Source organism: Anastrepha obliqua, chromosome 4, assembly GCF_027943255.1.
Source record: "Anastrepha obliqua isolate idAnaObli1 chromosome 4, idAnaObli1_1.0, whole genome shotgun sequence".
Taxonomy (NCBI): Eukaryota; Metazoa; Arthropoda; class Insecta; order Diptera; family Tephritidae; genus Anastrepha; species Anastrepha obliqua.
The window spans coordinates 48,681,857-48,702,862 of NC_072895.1; the positions used below are offsets into that span (position 1 = coordinate 48,681,857).

The 21,006-nt window shown below is 36.1% G+C and overlaps 1 protein-coding gene across 1 annotated transcript; it reads left to right on the forward strand.

The window, feature by feature from the left end:
* Positions 1–17,670: 17,670 nt before the first annotated feature.
* LOC129244123 (uncharacterized) lies at positions 17,671–20,703 on the forward strand. Its single transcript, XM_054881739.1, has 3 exons — positions 17,671–17,677; positions 20,041–20,087; positions 20,197–20,703. Exons 1-3 carry the CDS (start codon positions 17,671–17,673, stop codon positions 20,701–20,703), a joined length of 561 nt encoding a protein of 186 aa, XP_054737714.1.
* The last annotated feature ends 303 nt before the right edge of the window (positions 20,704–21,006 follow it).

Consider the following 21,006-nt stretch of genomic DNA (forward strand, 5'->3'; position numbering starts at 1 on the left):
TATTCAAAGTACATATGTATAATACATAAGGAAACAAAAGGAACGAAATGGAATAACCGAAAAGATCAAAGTATGTATACGTACGTATGGATGTACATTATTCTGCATAAATAGGTTCTCTCAAACGGAAAAAAAGGTGTCATTGCAAATTGCTACATACTATACTTCCATACATACGTCTACATGAATTTAAATGAGCGGGAGAGTGAATATTAACATAAAATAAAGAATTAGCAATTGCACTTACATATTGGTGTCGATATAGCAGCCCAACGACGCGTAGAAGGCCTCCTCGCTGTGTGGTTGTTGCTAGATTTTTGTGCTTTAGTTTATATTAGGTTGTTCCTTTATTATGATACAATAAATTCACTTATTAATAGAAAAAAATCTTTTTGTTTTTGTTCTTTTAATTCGATTTCTGTTCCATTTAAGAAAAAAAAATTATATTATATTTATAAAATATTTATAAAGTTGTAAAGGAAATAAAAAAGCGATGAACTATGTTGAGGGAGGTTAATAATGTTAGCATATATACATATACATATACATATATACATATATGCACACGAAAAAAATTAAGAAACAAAAATTATTTAACTATCATGATTTAAAAGTTTTTTCACAAAATTCATAAAAATTTAATAACTAGTCACTAGTTTCGATATTAATTTAATCCAAAAGCATTTCTGTTTTTTTTTTTTTTTTTTAGAAGAACTGTTAATCATTATATATATATATATATACTTATATAATATATATATAAACCGCTCGAAGAACCGCAAGGAGAACCGCAAAAAGTTAGCTTAAACCCATATACATATTTTCACAAAACACTGGTTTTTGAAAAAAAAAACTTTTGAAACTTTGAAAACTTTTATAATCCTATGGTACGTATGAGAGAACGCCTAGGTGTGGATGAATCCGATGTGGCAGTGGATATTGACGGCCGACAGCCTCGAAGAAATTGAAAAATTATGATACCTTAAATGATAGCTCCAATTTATTTCTCTTTTGTTTTAGCGTATGCTATTTTTTTTTTTTTATACGTGTGCACGCCTCGATGGATTTGTAGTGAATCAAAATACGTCGGCTGGGCTTAAACTTAACAGCCAAAAAGGGAAACTTTCACCACTTTCGTTAAGGTAATCATGATCGGGTGGGACATTTTCTCGCTGTGTTTAATTTGTATATGAAAGACATACCTGTGTTTCGCTTGTGTGTATGAACATAAGGAGGATGGAAATTAGAAGAAATTAAAAATGTGCACATGTACCACGGTGCAAAGTGTTTAAGAACTGGGTATCGGTCGAGTTTTAGGTGGTGCAAGATAATGACGCCAAACGTAATTTTGAGATTATCCGAGCTTTTTACTTTACAGTTATAAATTTGTGCGCTCATATCGTCCCCCAGTCTTCGGAGCTTAATTCTACCGAGCATTTCTCGGATAATTAGGAAAATAAAATGTGAAAACATTCAATCGCAAATAGTGAGCTTTTGAAGTGGATTATTGAAGGAGAATGGCAAAATTTATCTCCAAACGAAGCAGAAAAGTTGGTGCTTTCTATGAAAGGTCGACGTGAAAGCGTACTTTATACAAAAGGAAACCACACATTCTATTAACAACTTTCTAATTATGAGTACACATGAATTTCTTCCTACTGCATTTACAATTTTTTCATGTTAGATGGTGCAGATAATTAATTTTGTGCTATTTTTGTTATGAAAGCACTAAATTGTTTTGCTGAAGGTTAGGCTAGGTTAGCCTGGTTGGCATTAAGCCATGTATAGACCTTTTGGTGAAAGTGGACATCATGTAGGCTATCAACGCTTTTGGCGAGTGTAAGCAGATTTGGGAGATTCGCTTTTGAGGCGTCCTCCCGACCCTCAAACAGTGGGGCTCCCAGGCATTTCAAACGCGATTTTGATAATGCCAGAAGGTGTTCTAAAGTTTCCTCCACATCGTCTCTGCATTTTTCCGTGTTAGCAATCTCTATTTTGTGAGCATAAGTGGCCAAAATATCATGACCTTTAATGGCTCTGCAGCTCTTTCGTGAGAACATAAGCACGAATATATGTGAGAAAGAAGTGCGACAAAAATTATCTGGATAAATCTTTTAATACCAAAGTTGCTGTGTTTTATTTTCTAAAGTTGCTGCTCTATTTACAATTCATTCATGCAGTTAATCTATTTTGAGACTTTATTCTATAGTATATAGAAATTATGATAAAGCTGCTTTCATAACTGGTTGCAATACATAGCAGAGGCTTGCGAGAGCACTTTGTTTTCAATTCGTTTAAAATCTCCCATGCAATAATTTCATATAATATCCAAAGTTGCAAGTACTCCAGTAAATTAATCCACCTCATTGCTCCCTATTCAATACACGCACTTACATACATATCGATAGTATTCAATTTAGAGTTAAATTTAAGTGCTAACAATTGTTGTACGAGTAGTGGGCGCAATTACTCAATGCCTTGCTACACGAGTGTGCAGCTATTTGCTGTTGCTGGTCGATTTTAAAACAAAAGCAACAATTTGCGCAGTGTCACTCAAGAAAATGGAAACAATTAATTTTACATTATCATTAAAACAATGATACCAGATAGCAGATGTAGAAGCAGAGGAGAAAGCAAGAATGGCTATAGCGAATGATGAGTTTGTACTGCAGCAAAGTAGCCGGAGCTCTTTTGCCGTATTGCATTACAATGAAGATTTGAGGGAGCAGCATTGAGCGGAAATGTGTAAAATACCTCCACTTACTTTACATATATTTGGATAGGTGCAAACTGTATTTGCTTATTTTATGCAGCCATATTGTATTAAATTTCATAACTATAAAGTCTGATCACACTCGAACAGATGCTGTTATTACCACAAATGTCAATTGCTTGCCAAGCAGAGCATTTAGAATCATAGTCACCGCATCCAATTACGTGTCAATTGAGTTTAGGAGTGCGAACGTGTTGGAATTCCCTTTCTGACAATAGCCGCGTGAATGTGTAGGTATTTTTATATAAATGTAGGTTTACCAAGTGGCCAATTTATCTAGAAACTCAAACGCTTATGCATGCGAAAATGAAAAACCTAAAGCTATTTGCACACGGTAGAGAAAAAACGTCATATTGAAACATATGTAGGTATAAATTTGTTCATGTAAAAATTATCCAGCAACTTGCTAGTAACTTAATTTTCGAGAAAAATATCAAAAAAAACGTACATAAACGCAGAACCAGTAAAAATTTGCAAGTTTTACAAACAGCCGATTAAATTGTTGGCAGAAAAAATCCCAAAAATTAAGAAATTTTTCACTTGAGCTACCGAGTATTAAATTAAATAAAATAAAGCAAATAAAATGCAAAATAACGAGCTTCGGAATCACATGACTTCATTTTGTCCACAAAAATTTATTCCATTTCATCATTGCTGTCAGATGAAGAACATTCCAATTGTAATTCCTGTTTATTTTACTTTGCAATCAGCTGTTTTAACTTGCAAATTCTTCCAAGTAAAAACTTATCCAGTAAAAACTTGCAACTTTCAACTAATTCGTGTTTATTTTTACTTTGCAATCAGCTGTTCTCACTTGCAAATTCTTACAAGTAAAAATTTATCCAGTAAAAACTTGCAACTTCCCCTTAAAATTAAATGCCACTTTCCTCTCTCACTTTCCCCTGCTTTGCAAGTTTTTTGGGTACAAGAAGAACAAAACGTGATAATTTGTAACAAATACTTCACACCATTTGCTTTATAAACATACCTTATATCTCAATAGATACATATAAATACTCAGAAGAGCTCTGAGAGAAACTCTTCCAGAGACTCTACGAAAATGTTTGCGAGAGCTGCTTTGCTGTATATAGAGCTGTGATCGGCAAATTCAAGAATGATAGAAAGAATATTGCGCCCATCAGAGAGTGCATAACGTCACGTTTTTCCGAGTTGTGCAGTATTGCCAACCATTTGCTCTTCGCAATAGATTTAGCGCTTTTTTATACCGAAAATGCAAACATTTTGAAGTCTCGTGTTTGTTTCTTTTTTTTTTAATTTAAAGCTACCGAAACCTTAAGTTAAAAAAACTGTATTATTATACAAAAGAAGGTTAAAAAAGGCCACTCTGAGAAGATTTTAGTGCTAATGAAAATTAGTTAGTTCTTATAAAATTTGATATATTGAAAGTGTGAATTTAATTTTTTGCTCCTTTTAAGGTTATGCAAGAATATTAAATGCCCCTCTCTCAACTCTTCTTAAGATTGAAAACCCTTTTACACATTTAAAAGGCGTTTAAATTTACTGAATACGGATTAAAACCATAGAGGTGTAATCCTTTCTTCCGGCCATCAATCCTTAGTGGGACATAGGACATTAAGAGGTGTTCATGTAAAAATAAGCCACAAAATACCAGAAAATACTGAAGAAACCACACTGACATTTTTACAAAAATAGTACCTTATCTAGTAACATAACAAATTAACACGCTCAGATATTTTCTGCTCGCAAACTTTAAAGCTCTGCGCTCTCTGACTTCACACATCACACTTCTCAGAAATGAAAAAAACATATATCTAATGAGAGTGCCATATAAATGAAAATTCATCATCGCAGAAAGTTAGAGCAAATTAATTTTCCTGTAAAACCACGAAAAATGTTTGCTATCTTCTACAGCTTTTCAGATTTCTAAAATAAATTGGAGCACACAGTTTTAAAGCTCATTGAACCTTAGTAAAATAGACTGCAATTCTTTTTTTTTTTGATTTTTCTGGAAGTTAAAAACTCATTCTAGTCTATTATTGTCACAAACTCAGTTGGAGAGGACTGATTACATCGTCCAAACGGTGACATTCAATAGGAATTTGCTATGCTCTTCCATCTCGAGAGGAACTGAGTTTGGGATTTTTACTAAAGAACTTCGATACTACACTGATTGTTCGTGGTGTTGAATAAGGTAAATATTCTCATAGATTATAATTGAAAAATCTATGCACCTTCCTAATACTAGAAGTGTCTTCGTGCGGAAGTATTGGCAATAGGGGAAACTTGTAGGCTATTAATCGCAGATTTCTCTTTTAACGGCAATATCGCTATCCTTTGGATAGCCAAGCTAGGCACTTGTTATGTCTATAACAACCTCTAAACTGGTGGAACAAAGTAGCAAAAGCTTTAGCAACTTGAATAAAAACCACAACGTTACCTTAATCTGTGTCCCGGGACATCGGAACATTGAAGGAATCGAAAAAGCCAATGAACTGGCAAGATGGGGGATCTGCCATGAATAACATTATTGCAGAATCGGTATTCACGCTACTGGGTGTAATCAAGAATGCGATATTCTCAAAATAACTACGAATTCTCAAAATATCTACAACCACAAACAAACGTCAACATTGACAAATATGAAACGGATTGACACCAATGATAACTGGCTTCAGGTCCATAGGAGAGCAGGCAGCCCAAATGGGATACTGCCATAATTTCAATCAACCGGAGAAAAAAGAAATTATCATCCACTTCCTCTGTAAATGCTCCGTCCTATTGAAGGCGAGGATGTCAACCTTTGGCAAACCGCTGTTTGAAAGCCTTGAAGAGCTGGCCGACATAGACCTAAACAATCTTATAAGGTTTCTCAATGGCACAGACTGGATATAGCCTTGAATAAATGATTGTATGTAGCGAGGGTGTGGTAACAAAATGGTGCGGAAGCACTAATTGGATTATTGGTGAATGCCCATTTCAGCCCACCAACCAATCAATGCAATTTTCAAGTGATACTTTTTTTCTCCACTTATAAAAATATTTCGCAACACTGTCAGGCAAAAATATTATTGAAAATCAACCAAAATTCTGAGCAAATTTAAACTTGTAATTTACTTTTGTACAATTTTTTCGTACAAAGTTTGAAGCTTTGATTAATAAGATATTTGTGGGTCAATAAGGTGTACTTTTATAAAAAGAAATGTATGTAAAAAGAAGAAAAATTGAAATAATAGATATATTAGTAGAAGAAAAAATCATCAAAATATTGAGAAGCTATATTTTTATTTTGCGGGTGTCGTCATAGTTACAGGAGGCCCTTATCCGAGGCTGCTTTTGATTTTTCATTGTGGGAGTTTTTCTGTGGTGGTTCCCAAACAATACACACCACCAATTATCCTGGGATGTTTCGCCTTCTCACGTTAGCTCGTTCTCAAACGGATGTTCGGGAGCTACTCAGAGGATACTTGAGCGAAGCCTGGAAATTGTGAGCTGCTTGAACCATATGCAAAAGAATCTTCCTCGCCATTCCCAAGTGAATGGCGATCATGAACTTTCACCACTTGCGTGGACTTCTGCATATGGAACCATCCGCCATCCTCAGTAGACAGTTGAGAAGTAGAGTCCTCTCTTGAAAAACGAAAACAACACAATACAAAGGCCTAATCATCTCGTCCTTGTATATGGCGCAGAAGCTTGGACGATGACGACAACTGATGCGAGAGCACTGAGAGTCTTCGAGAGAAAAATTCTCCGAATAATCTTTGGCCCTCCTCGCATAGACGATATATCCTTTGGAACAGCGAGCTGTATGAACTATACCGAGATGTGGACATAGTGAAGCTTATTAAAATATAGCGGCTGCGCTGGCTTGGCCATGCCTCGAGAATGACCGAAAGTGCTACGGCACGGCAGTCCTCCGAGAGGGAACCCACTGGTGGATGATGAGGAAGACCCAATCCCCATTGGAGAGATGAAGTGAGACATATCCTGACAGCACTCGGTGTCACCAAATGGCGCCAGCAAGCAGTGATCTGAGCTAGATGCTGCAATGTTTTAGAATCGGCCAAAACCGACATATAGTTGTAGTGCCATCTAAGTAAGTAAGTAAGCATTCTTTTTTTTCCGCAGGCTGTTTGTTTTTGTAATGCCATTATTACTTACTTACTTCAATTTATAATCCAAATTCTCTTTAGAAACACCTACAACCTACTTGCATCATATCTTCATGATTAAAGTTTGCTCTAACTAATTACCAGCAGTGAATGTCCCTTGGCATTTGGTTTATCTACATCATTATCCATTCTCGACGGTGCCTGCACTTGCTTACTGTACTTACCTTACTTCAGATTTATGGCTACACGCCGGCACTATGACAATTGTAGATGCAGGTGTGCAGAAGCCACAGACCACCGCGTATTTTGTAGTTGCGGGAGCCAACTGAGAAAAAGTGGCGGCTGTGGTAGCTGTTGCAGCTTTGACAACCTGGACAATTTACAACGAATTGTGTGCCTCATCTTAATGATAATGTTATTAATGACAATGTAATTAATAAAGTGTTAATGATGATGATTAGAAGCGTGTTTGCATTGATGATGATGAGGAACACAAACCCATAATTGTTGCTGACGCACAAGGCGAAGCTGGTGGTGATAATTATGATGATGTTGATGATGATGTCGCCAATGTTGATGCCACGACTACACGATAGTCCTTTTCGTCTGCTTTTAACTATCTACTACATTTTTCTTCTGCCCATCACTCAACTGGGCGTTGCTGCAATTTACTAAATTGAGACTTCACTTCAGAACCAGTGGGTGGATCTGCGACTTATTCATGTTGTTTGCATGCTCTGTCGCAGACAACTCTATGGCTGCCAACTAAGCGAAATACCAAACAAAAAAAAAAAAACATAACGTGAAAGACGACTAAGCAAGAATAAGTGAATTTTTGCAAAACTTAAAGATTTTTTCTCCCACTCTCTTCACAAATACTAAAACATATACGTGCGAGTATGAGCAAATGCTTCCTCTTTGTGTTGCGAGTATTCAATTTCTCTGCGGTTGTACGCAAAAAAATTCAAGTATCCTACGCTCTCAAGTTGCGCTTTTTGCTATAGTCTCTTGCTTACGTAGCACTTTATTTGAATGCGCATAGATTCCATTTGTTATCAAGTGCTTTTGGTGCAACCAACTCTTTGGTTGGTGACTTCTATGAAAGTTTCAAGGAAAAACACAAAAAATGATAAGAAATACGTGGCTGAAATATTTCTCTACAAAATTTGATATGAAGTAATATAATACTTGCACGCATACACAAACAGCTTGGCTGGTGTGTGATTTATCACACAAGAGGTGGTAGTAATTTGTCAAAAGTTTGTAAAAATTATTTGAAGTCGCAGCTTTAATGTCATTTGTTGTAAGCTTGGATGCTCTTTAGAACTTTCTAAGTTTTATTATTTTGAACAGAGATATTTACAGGGTGCGTTTGGTATTTGAGGCTAACTTGTGAGTGCAACTAATTAGCTTTTATTTTGAACAAAATTTAATGAAATTAAAGAAATTTTTTTCACCACATTAACCTATAGATATATGAAATCATTCAATAAAATTTCCATTAGCTGCAATAACCTCCTCGATTCGGGAACGATTTCATATCCTAATCAAATGCCTGTAATTCAGATACTTTCAGAAAAGAAATTATGTTATGGGGCCACTTATTAGTTTCACGTTTAACAATACCCCAGACTTAGTAGTCCAGAGTATTAAGATCTAGGGAGATAGGCGGCCATAATTTCGGTGTTATGTGCGCATGCAAAATTTCAGCCATCCAATCTTGTGCCGCCATCGCTTTGTGTGAATGAGCAGAGTTTTGCTGAAAGATGTAAGGGCTGTCACCGGTAGACTATCAATCAGGGTTTCCCTACTGTATCTAGAACCTTGATATATGCAGCAAAATGGATACGAAGGCTCAAACGAAAAAAAAACCTCTAGATGTAAACTCATAAATAAACAAAAATCAGTTAAAAGTATGAATTATATTTTGCTGAGCATTAAGATAAATGGAATGGAAATTCTTGTGAAAAAGGGCAAATTTTGAACCCCTATATCTCAGCAACTATGATACAATATATTTTTGGCGGCCGATATAGGCTCGAAAAATTTGGAAAAACTTTTTTCCTAATAGTGGTCGCCCCTATATAGGCAATGGCAAGCCTCCAAGTGTTTTTCAGACAAGAGAAAGCTCTTCATAAAAGTCCATCCCATGTTCGGAGGCGGCGTAAAATTATATCCCTCACGCTGTGGTAAACTTCAAGATGCGCACCACAAATAGGAGGAGGCGTTCGGCCGAACATCGAATATAGGATTTAAGCGCCAATTATATGTAAATATACTTATATACACGAAATTTGATTAAACTTTAATGAATATCTTTTTATTAAATAAAAAACAAAAATATTTTGAGTGATGAAAATCTTTATTTTTGACCTTTACGCGCTCCATTGCTTGGGGGAAAAAAGAAATCCAAATTTTTAATCCTTATATCTCGCTCAAACTCGGCCAAAATCGCGTAAGTGGTTATCGTGCCAAAAAGATAGTTCAGGTATTTCGTGCTGTCTACAACTATAGGTAGGTAGGTAAGAGGGCAAGAGTACCCCAGGTACACTTCAAGTAGCACTTACCTGCCGTTTTGACACCATACTGTGGACCACCACCTGTGAAAAGATTAAGAGAAAAAAACCGTCTACACCCATCCAGTGTTGTTGATGTAGTGGAGGAGAGAAAAGGGATCTAGGCTGGAGAATTTTTTCAAGTCATCCCCAAAGGGCACCGCACCTAGCCGCCAGAGCCGGAGTGTTCCACAGTCTCTTACTCTGCAGGAACCTCACAGCTTCTGCAATAGGGGCTGTGCGGAATTCCAAGCTTCTCCGCATGAGTACCGATCATCCAGTGACCAGTGAACTCCGCAATGAGTTTGGAAATTGAATGACGGGGGATTCCAATCACCTTAAGCGTTCTGTCTTTATCGTATTGAAGCCATAGTGTTTTCGAAATAGCACTCGATGAGACAGACCTCCATCTGTCTTCCGCTTTTTCTAGAAAGAAATTGTGTAGTTTCCCTTTAACGACGGCCAAGAGTGGTCCTTGGATAGGACCCTGCTGAGTCTGGCCGAGTCTTTTACGGATTCAGTGGATTCGCAGTACTCTTTCCAAGAGTTGGGCTGAGCATCTTTAATGGTTTTCTTATACTCGTTCAAATTTTCTCGGTAATCTTGAAAGTTCTTTATTTGGTGACATTTATTGAAGACTCTCTTAACCTTCTCTTTCAAGTCGATCAGCGTTTTGCTCCAACAGGGAGGAAAGTCTTTCTTGCTACAACTATAAGTACCGTACTAAAATTTTCGCCATTAGCGAGTTAATATTGAATATTAAGTGCAAAGTAAGCGGCAATAATCCTTTTGCCAAATTTCAAATACTATCTCTCAATCCATTTGAGTATTTGCATTTGAGATAAAGTTTGAACTGATTTTTTTAAAAATCATTTACCACCAACCGCAACCATTGGCCCATGCTATCCTCATACACGAACGTGAGTAAATGCATCAAACGTTGGCATCTTCTACATTGAATAGCAAATTCAATGGGTTTATTAAGAAAATTTAAATCAATATGCCGGTCACGTTGCAGTTGTAGCACTGAAATCGACCGCAATATATTGATGTCAGCAGCAGCTACATATACCCGAACATACATATTTACATACTAACTATGATGTAACAATAATACATGTATATGGATATGTGTGCAAATGCACATGTAGCTGGCTGGAATGCAGGACACAGCATCGTTTTAGCAATAATCTGCTGGCATATCTGTCCTTTTAAGAGGATTTTACTGTTCTGCATTTGCAATTTTCCTATGATTTTGAACCTGTGATGTCGGCATTAGATTAGGTAACGGAAATTCCTTTGTGGTTGAATTTTCTCTCCAAACTGGTAGTGAACATCAACTCATTACACTACGATTCGTTGCAAGGAAAAGTTGTAGAAGAGGAAAATATTTTTTTATAGATAGTTATGTTCAATATTTTTAATTATAATATCCATAGCCAAGGAGAATCCATAGAAGGTGACTTCGCTAGAGCGACAACATTTATAATATATGTATGTAAATTTTTACCAAATATTTGTGTTGATGTTAAACGGTCAAAAAAATATCTCAAAATATGTGGGAGTGGCAAAGCGTATGATATATCATACATAAGCGTATTCGGAGAGCTACTTCTATGAAAATAAAATTACAAAATTTGTATACATAGTAGGCCGGGTCGATTTGTGCGGAGGCAAAAACATCGCCTATTGCTCTGTAAAAATCATATTCTAGGGATCAAAATAAGAAACTTTGCCGAAGGAACCATACCTCTAAAACGAATTCTGATGCCCCCAATTCGGGTCGAACTTTTCAGTTTCTTTTCTATAACTCACTTAAATTAATTTTTTTATTCACATATGTTCTGACTAAATATATTTCTTAAGAGAAAAAATAGATATTATTATAAATAAATAATAAATATTATTATAAATACATCAAAATAAAGAAAAAAACATAGCCATTTAGCTGATTTTTTCATGTAAAGGCCAAAAATGGTGATATTTTGAAATTGGGGGACATCACAATTCGATGATGAGCGATTTTTAAATCGACCCGCCCTAATACATAGCTAATACAAGCTCTTTAAATTTTGTATTTAAATGATCCAGAATAGGCTGTACTTTGAATGCTTTATTATTCACATCAATTTGTGTATTATCATTGAAATGAAGGTACCGATGTATTTTTTTGAATTTATTCCGCGCCGTTGAACCTGCCGCTAAATGTTTGTACACATCACCTTCTGTCCCCCAGTACATCCGAGTAGTTGGTACCTAAAAATGCAACTAATAAATTTATCAGGTAATCAAGTGAACTTATGGTTAAGAATAGTCACCTTGTTGTACCCACTTAGTATAAGGATGCCTAGATATGTGTACAATTTCTCAAGATTTAGGGTGAACGCTTCATCTCCTTTGCTTACAGCTTATTTAATAGTCTGTGCTTGTGTATATTTCATAAAATCGTCATCAAAAATCAGTTTAAAAAGTTGTAGTGGACTTAAATCGTAATTCAAAATATCTGCTATAATATCCAAAGTGTGTAGGCGTATTGCTGTGTTTGTGCCTTCTCCTGCTTTTAGTTCTATTTTGGACCACTTTTGACGAATTGTGGGTTTTTTCTTTTTCCTTTGAGTGGAAGTCACTGAACGCGAGGATTTTGAATTGCTCACATCATTAAAAAACTGTACATTATCCACTTCTGAATTGCCAATTTTTATCTGGCATGGCCTTTTTAGAACCCCATGGCCCAAGTCGCCCAGTGTATCTTCATCGTCCTCATCTGCATCATCGCAATTGTTCTTCAGGTGGAAATAAAGTCACATCGATTGAGTTGACATTTCTGATGTCGCCTATAATGTCTGCATTATCGTCCTCATTCAGATCTTCGAGCCATCCAATTATCTCCTCAGCTGTTGCTTGTCTATAAAAAGGTATTATATAGGGTGGGCCATGTAAAATTTTCTTTTTGAATCGGCTATAAAAAAACTAATCAATATTTTTTCAAACTTTTTTTTTTTATTTTGAAGATTGAACATTGTCATTTATGAATGGAAAATAATATCATTCAAATGACTGCCACGACTGGCTTTACAGTACGCCATTCGATCAACTCAATTTTTAAGCATATTTTCGATTGTTTGGGCTCCATATTCATGAATAGCAACTTCGATTTCGTGTTCTAAAGCATCAATCGTCTCTGGATGGTTGGCACAGTATTTGTCCTTAACGGCTTTCCACAAAAAATAGTCCAACGGGCTTAAATCACAACTCCGAGGCGGCCAATTGATATCGGAATTTCGGCTGATTATTCGGTTTTCAAAAACGGTAGCCAAAAGTTCGAGTGTAACTTTGGTAGTTTTACAAGTTGCAGCGTCCTGTTGAAACCAAATGTCGTTCATGTCATCCTCTTCAATTTTTGGAAACAACTCGTTGAGCATGTCACGGTAACGCTCACCATTTACTGTAACTGCGGCTCCTCGCTCATTTTCGAAAAAAAATGGCCCGAAACAGTGACTCGTTCTGGATGCATTTGCTTCTCTACAGTAACGTGTGGATTTTCTGAGCTCCAAATCCGACAATTTTGCTTATTGACGTAGCCGCCGATGTGAAAATCAGAAAAGAAGAAGAAGACTCACCCCTTTGGAAATAGGTTTTCAATATTTCCCAATTTTGTTCAAGCGTATAGCGTCCCATTTCGTAAATGTCAAACCTTTAAGTAAATTATGAACACATTTCACATCTCATTGGTGTTACCATTCTCAAAAAAATAGGTGGTTCAAAAAGCAAACGCTATATGGCCCACCCGTTATATGAATGTCCGTAGAGCCAAATTGGGGTAGCGTTTACGTATGATGAAACATACGCAATGATTTATATGTATTCGATGCCTCATGGTTTCAACCTTGAGTTAATGCACGTTTTTATGTATATATTGTAATACTGTTGCTTGTTTTTTTTTAAGATATAAAACTCGCCTGCGCACACTGTGACTTTTTATCGTTTTAGGATGCCAAAATTAAAAAAAAAAGTTCTGCGAAAATGATTTTCTTTCGGTATGTTGTGTAAAAATGACCAAATTTTACGACAGTGTACTCAAAATTTATCAAAACAATAGTTTTACGAAAGATAACCGTTTACAAACACAAGGCGGTGCGTCAATTGAATAATTTTTATTTATTATCCGAACATCGCTGTGAAGTTTGTCAAAAGATATAATACGAATAAGTATCAATTTCATAAAATTGAGTATTTGCTGATTAAATTTCAACAATTTTGTACTTCAGGGGTAAGTAAGAGGATTATAAAGTTTTTACTATCGATACAAATCCGCTCAGTAAAATATCACTAAAACAGCCATAGCTTAATATTATTTTTGTTATTTTACTGAGAAAAACTTATATTGGTCCATCGAGTTCCGTCCATTCTTTAACAGCGAAACGACCTTTAGGATTCTGTGTTTCAGATACTGAAATAAAATTTTGCTACAATTTGCTACCACAGCTTTAAAAGAAGTTTTCATGGCGATTCCTCGGAAAGAACTTTTTGAAATTTGGCTGACGAGCTCAAAAGAAACGCGTCGTGATGCGGTGTTAGAGAAAATTTTTGCGGTGATCGGAAGAGACGTGGATACTAAATAGCTAGGAGAGCGTATAAAAAAACTGTGTTACCAATTTTCTTCAAAGTGGGAGGGGTCTTGCCGAGTTAAGCCCCGTGTTCGAGCCCGTAATTATAGTTGGTTTTCCAAGAGTGAAGACTTTGGAAAATATCGTCTTGATGTTGGGCCAACAAGTGTTAATGGCGGCAGAAATGGGACTTAGATCAAACGGTAAGAGAAATTCCGCAATATTATTTAAAGAGCTGTGTTTGTCTTCACCGTCAAGAGGTACTGTGTTGAAAAAATCTCGACTTTCGAAAGAGCGCAACAAAAGTTTATCACCAGACCAATCACTTGCGCTGATAATAGATGCAAATGATTCAACACATGACTATAATATGCATAGACAGCATACAGCAGAAATAAATCCCAAATTATATCCGTCGTATAACTGCATAAAAAAGTCCAAAGCTTTATGTTACCCAGAAAAAATCACAGTAACCGAAACGTATGCCGAAATTGAGTTGCAAGTGCTTATTGATCATAGTATAAAAAGGTTGTGTAACGCACAAAAAGAAGTACTGCTGTCGATTCCCAGTATTCCACAAGTTTTCTTGACTTTCAAATGGGGTTGCGATGGCTCGGAGCAAAAACGGTATGAGCAAAAGTTCAGCGAAGAAAATCAATCTGATAGCAGCATGTTTTTTGTTTCACTCGTACTTCTCCAAATGTATACTCTAGTTAATGAACGTAGAGTTGTTATATGGAGGAACCCTGTTCCATCATCAACCAGATATTGCCGTCCCATTAAATTTTTGTTTGAAAAAGAAACGCGAGATGCTATTGTGAGAGAAGTAAAGATTGTGGAAGACCAAATTTTTTTAGTAATGCAGAAGTTACTGCAGACATTACAGGCATTAACTTATGTCTCTTAAAAAGGCTTTTCACCATATTGTCTTGCTTAGGGTGTGAATTTCAGATAAATGCTGAGGCCTTTGAAGTATACGTGAGAGACACACGCGATCTTTATTTGAGGGAATATGAGTGGTACAATATGCCAGTCAGTCTGCATAAAATACTGTTCCATTCAAGACACATAATATCGTCATGCATGGTTCCTATTGGTCAGCTTTCCGAAGAAGCGCAAGAATCGAGAAATAAAGATGTCAAAAATTATCGCGAATGGTATACAATGAAAAGTTCACGAACTCAAACCAATGAAGATTTATTGCACAGGCTTCTAATATCATCCGATCCCTACATTTGCAGCTTACGTAAGCCATCGAAAACCAAGCGCGGGACTTTGCCTCAAGATGTAATTGCATTGCTGGCCCAGGAAGAAGTATTATGAATAATTGCTTTCGAATAAGTGTTTATGTTTTGTTATGTTTAATCTTTAGAAACTGTTTATTGATTACTATTAATAAAATAAAGATTAGTGACATATTTATCATTGAAACAATTTGTGATTATCTCCTTCATTGAGCAGTATAATGTAGTATAAAAAGGTACCCAGGGGCTGAATGAAATCTTTTAAATATTAGTCATAAGCCTCTAAGCTAAAGTTAAGAAATTTAAACAATTTGTATTTAAATTGGCACTGGGAAATGCTTTTAAAGTAGAAAATATGATTATGTGAAATTTTACCTTATATGTGGGCAAGGAGAAAAAGTGGGCGTATCAAGCCCATTTTTATTCTCAAATCAGATTTAGGTATCTGCAACCACACTGCAAAATTTGAAATGAATTGCTCCATTGGTTTGGCTGTTATTAATTTTGGCATCCTAAAAGTGAAAAAAGTCACACTGTGCTGCGTGGCATTATTCACTTTTCCGAAAAACATTACATGAATTGGCGCGAAAAATGTTAACAAAAGAGATTTAAATGACAAGTAAAAAGCTTTTCTTTTCAAATTACTCTTTTATCTCACTCGCCCTGTAAATATAAAAAGCTTTTAATAATAGTGGGTTTTTGGTGATATATCATGTTGCGTATGATATATCATATTTTTTCACAAGTTTTTTTTTTAATTTTGAACTATTTTCAGAGTTTTTATATTAAATATTTATTTTTTTAATAAAGTAGAGGGTATCATATTTTGAATACCTGTGAATGGAAATTAAAAGTAGTGTGACTATGTAAACATTTTAAGCCAGATATATCGAAAAGTGTATTTTCCCCATTGGAATTTAATGGTCGTTTTCAAAGCGTTGGCGGCAAAGAGTACCTCTTTCATTGTTTTTTTTTTTCTGGTCATAGAACAAAGGAGATATTTGAAGAGAAATAACAAAACTCGCGCGATTTCCCACATTTGTGAGTTCATAATTTTCTTTTCACTTCGTTCAGCAATTAGGCGATTGAGCGCTAGAAAAACGATCCACGACTAACGGGCCTGCCATAATTTCAACCCAATCCAATGAAATCTCAAACACAAACATTAAAAAAATTATAATTTCATGATCGACCACCATAACAAGATAATTGTTTTAGCGGTTTTACCCCAGTTATGTGCTAGACGTGTAATTAAAATACGAACTTTAGATAAATGTAATTATTTATAGAACAATAGAAAAAAAATCAAATAATAGAAATAATAACATACCTAAATCAGCTTGAAGAAATTTGCCAGCTTCATTATTAAACCATTGAATATTTTTTTGTGTGTGATAATTTTCCTCGCTTCATAGAAAAAAACAAAAAACCAACAAACAGGTACCTAAATATCATATATACAACAGTACAACCCTACTGGCATCAAGCCGATATATCCTACACACATGCCTTCCAACAACCTCAAGATATTTACACGCCTTCGAATCGGTCACACTATAGCCACCCATGTTCACATCCTAAACGGCACAGTCAAACCAGCCTGCCCTTTTTGCAACTCAGACGACTACACGACTTCACACCTCCTCGATACCTGCCCAGGATTGAAATGCACTAGAAATGCAATTCATCCTAACCTTGAACTTTCGAAGCTACTCAACAACACAGATGACAACAGCATTAGTTTAATTTATAAATTTATCAAACTAACTAAATTAAATATATAACTCTTTGCGAAAACTAGATATACATATATAAAATTATACTCCGGTCAAACTCACACTACCCACTAATCTTTTAATACTCCCTCAACTCCTCTCTCCCATCCTCTTGTATAGTTACTTACCTATATTATTACTCTAATTAAGATACCATAAGCCGAAGGCCCTGGCAGCCAGTGCTTATTTCGTAAGTGGAATAGTTATTAATAACTGTTACTCTTTTAAATAAATAAAAAAAAAATAAATCATACATACATACATTTTTTTTGTTATTTATGTTACATTTGACGTAATCGGTTCCGCATGTTTACGTGATTAAAAAATAATAATAATTAGTGTTACTAATGATTTTACTAACTAGTAATGCGAATATGTAAAATTTGTTAATATGGTACACTTCGTCGAAAAAGTCAGCGTTCCCTCGCAATAAATGCCTGCCTATAGAGATTTTTCTCTAAGTAGTACATTTTTTAAGTTTCTCTGATATGCACAATCTGGTGTTTAAAAATTTTCAAGCTAACAAGCAACTAATAAATTTCCGGTCAAGGCACACTCTAGGGTAGAGTAATATCTCCTGTGGAATCTGACCGTCAGTAATCTTCTTCATGAAGTTGAAGAAATGGGAGGTAAAATAATTTCATATGCCGATGATACTGTAAAGGCAACGTAAGGTAAACACCTTCCGACATTGTGTGATTTTCAACATAGGTCTCTCAACAGACTTGTCGCATTTTGGTGTAAAAGTCGGGAACTGGAAGTAAATTTTGAAAAAAAAAAACGGATCTAATACTCTTAATCAGGAGACATAGAACACCCGCTTTTAAACAAATATTCCCAGGAGGAAACCGCTAAAGAGAACAAAAGGGCTAAATATCTACGTCTTGTACTGAATGGGAAGCTAAATTGGGGGCTCACAGTCGCAGACAGAGCACGCAAAACAATGACGGTGTTGGAATCCTGCGGAAGGCTAATTGGAAAAAAATGGGGATCGGAACCCAGAATAATACATTGACTCTATACAACGGTAGTTAGGCTAATTCTCTATTAAGGTAGTGCAATATGATAATGACAAGGTTCAAATCGTTGCATCTGTTCTCATAACCATCGAAATCATTATACGTGACATTAAACTTCCTTCCGGTAAATCTGCAGGCAAGATAGAGCGCGCGCAGTGCGGTAATAAGGTTGAGCACTTTAAGTTTGAGGTCAAACACCAGCTATGGCCACGGTAAAATCCTAGCTGGCATTTCGGAACTTCTCAGACTATGCACTACCGCCTAAATTTGCCATTACAACGTTCACGATTCTCCTACCCTTAAGCCAAGAGTGAAAATGGAACTATGTAAGACAGGACGAGTACATGGATGTATGCACAGATGGCTCCAAACTGAGGGCAGATTGGTCGGAGGTGTATATTCCGAACTCCTGGGAATCTCCTTCAGTTTTTGGCTTCCCCCCTACTCTAGCGGCTTTCAGGCTGAATTGATGGCAATAGTAATAGACGTGACACTGGTACATTGTGATGCGATGCTTGGAGATGATATCTACATTTTCACGACAGCCAGACGGCGATAAAATCTATCACAAAATAGAGTTTCTTCTCCACCAAAATAAGCGCAGTACTGTGGAAATGGGGAATTTTCGAACATTTTTGAAAAGTACGCACTGGTTTTAGGAGAGATAAGAACAAGTTCCAAATGCGGCATCCCAATGGGCTATGAGCCTCAGTGTGCCTTATAGTGGAGAACCGCTTCAACCCAACAACTTAAGAAGCAACCACCCAATTAAATTGAACGCAAATCATCTATTGTCATACCACTGTCATTGTCGTTGATTGTCATACTACGGAACGTAAAGAATTAAAAAAACCTTCCAGCTATTGGTAGATTCGTGGCGGTTGATGTACATTTCGTGCCTAAAAAAAAATTGCTAGTCTCGTTAGTGTTGGACATTTTAAGCGAACATTGTCCCTTGCAAGTCCGTGCAGACAGATTCGACATAATTTTAAGGATATTCGGTTTCACTACTGCTGTGATGTCCTGTTTTGGTGAGGCTAAGGCTTGAGCATCTCAGTTCTGACTTTTTAACATAAACTGAAGAGATTTCAGGTTTGTACATTAGCCTTCTAGATAATTCCTTCTATTTTCTTCTTACCTATCTTTGGTTTTTTCTTAATGTTATAACAATAGGTGCTTTCTTACTTCACAAATGGAGGACCTACAGTTTTAAAACTACTCTGAATGGCAGATAAATTTTTACGAAAAGCTTTTTCATGGTAGAAATATTTTTGGGGGCTCACCATTGTCTGCCGAGTGGCGACCGTTATGGGGGAAAAAAATTTTGTCTGTGGGTTTTTGTTTGGTGTTTCGAGTACAGAGACTCGAACCTGTGCGCTTCCGAATGGTTGTCACCCACCAAATAATTCGGCTACAGTGGTCGCTGGCATACGTACTCTTATACTACGAGTACGTCCAATTGCAAATTGATCGAAGTGCCGCAAGCCCCTTTTTGTAAGCAATTAAATGGGGTTTTTCATAGGTTCACAAAAATGTTCAAAAGAAGCGCAGATATTACACCTTAAATGTATAGCCAAATTTTGAGCATTGAATTAATCTTAAAATTAGATTTTTTTTAATTTTGCTTCTTACTATGTACGAGCCTACAAATATACCCCAAATCTTATGTTTGTATCAATTGACATGGAATCGCTCGCTACTATATGCTAGTTTCCTCTAATCCTGTAAGAAAAGTCGTCCAAGAAATTTAAGTATAATACATTTTTATGTAAGCCACTCCATGATTTTTTTGATACATAGTTCCCGTAGAAACGTGTATGTATACTTTTTCTAACAAGTGTACATGAAGAAATCAAATTTTTTTAGCTGGTACAGACATTCGGTAACACAACTCAGTAGCTGCTAAATTTTCACAATCAATAATTGACGGGCCAAGATGAAACATTCAAAATGTTTAAATCAAATATTTTTAGTTTTGTTGTTGCAACCTCTTATACTTATACAAAATGCACGCTCCAAGGTGAGTACTTGTGCTGTCAACCACAAATGCTTCATTAATTTTTACTTTATTGCTATATTTTTTTGCTTCGATTAACTCACTTCTCTGCATTCCAAATCGTCATTTACAGAGCAACTTAGAAATCATCTATAAACAATTCAATTGTACAGTTAACGATCCCAAAGGTTACATTACCAAATTGTCTTGTAAAGTGAGCAAGAATTCGAAACGCAGCAGCGTGTTTGCAGAACTACAATTCAAAAAGGATTTGAATCAGTTCAGTGTGGATATACTCATCAAATTGCCACGACGCTCCGCAGATTTCGTACTCATGAACTTGACGCGTTTGAATGGCTGTCAAATGATGTCAAATAAAAACCAAGTGCCATTTATACAGCAGGTTTTGACCTCAATGAATCAATTCAGTAATTTCTTGCAAGGTTGTCCTTACAAGCACGGCACACTGTACTACCTGCGCGGATATCATTTGGATTTGAATTCATTGCCAGCATTCGCATTTGAAACGGATATGAAAACGTGGTTCCAAGTCTCACGTGCAGAAGATATACTCTTCTCTGGGTACGCATATAGTCGCATACAATTGCGGCGAAAGAGAAGAGGACTCGTAGCGATTTAGTAGAGCGGATATTTTAATTCGCACCTTTACTTAAGTGGCAAAACACAAGTTATGTATGTATGTGGGTATATATGTAATAAAGTTTTCTGCAATTTATTGCTTCGCTGGGTTTTCAACATTTTATTAACAAAAAAAAAAAAAGAAAATTGGCTTCATACAAATTTGTTAGTTACCTCCCAGTCTGCTGGAGCTTCGTCTATTCATATCCTATATTTATATTTAAATGTGAATTTATTTTTATGTTTACTTGTGGCTCATACATTCTTACACTACAAACAATAGCTCCGCTGGGTGGGACAAGTT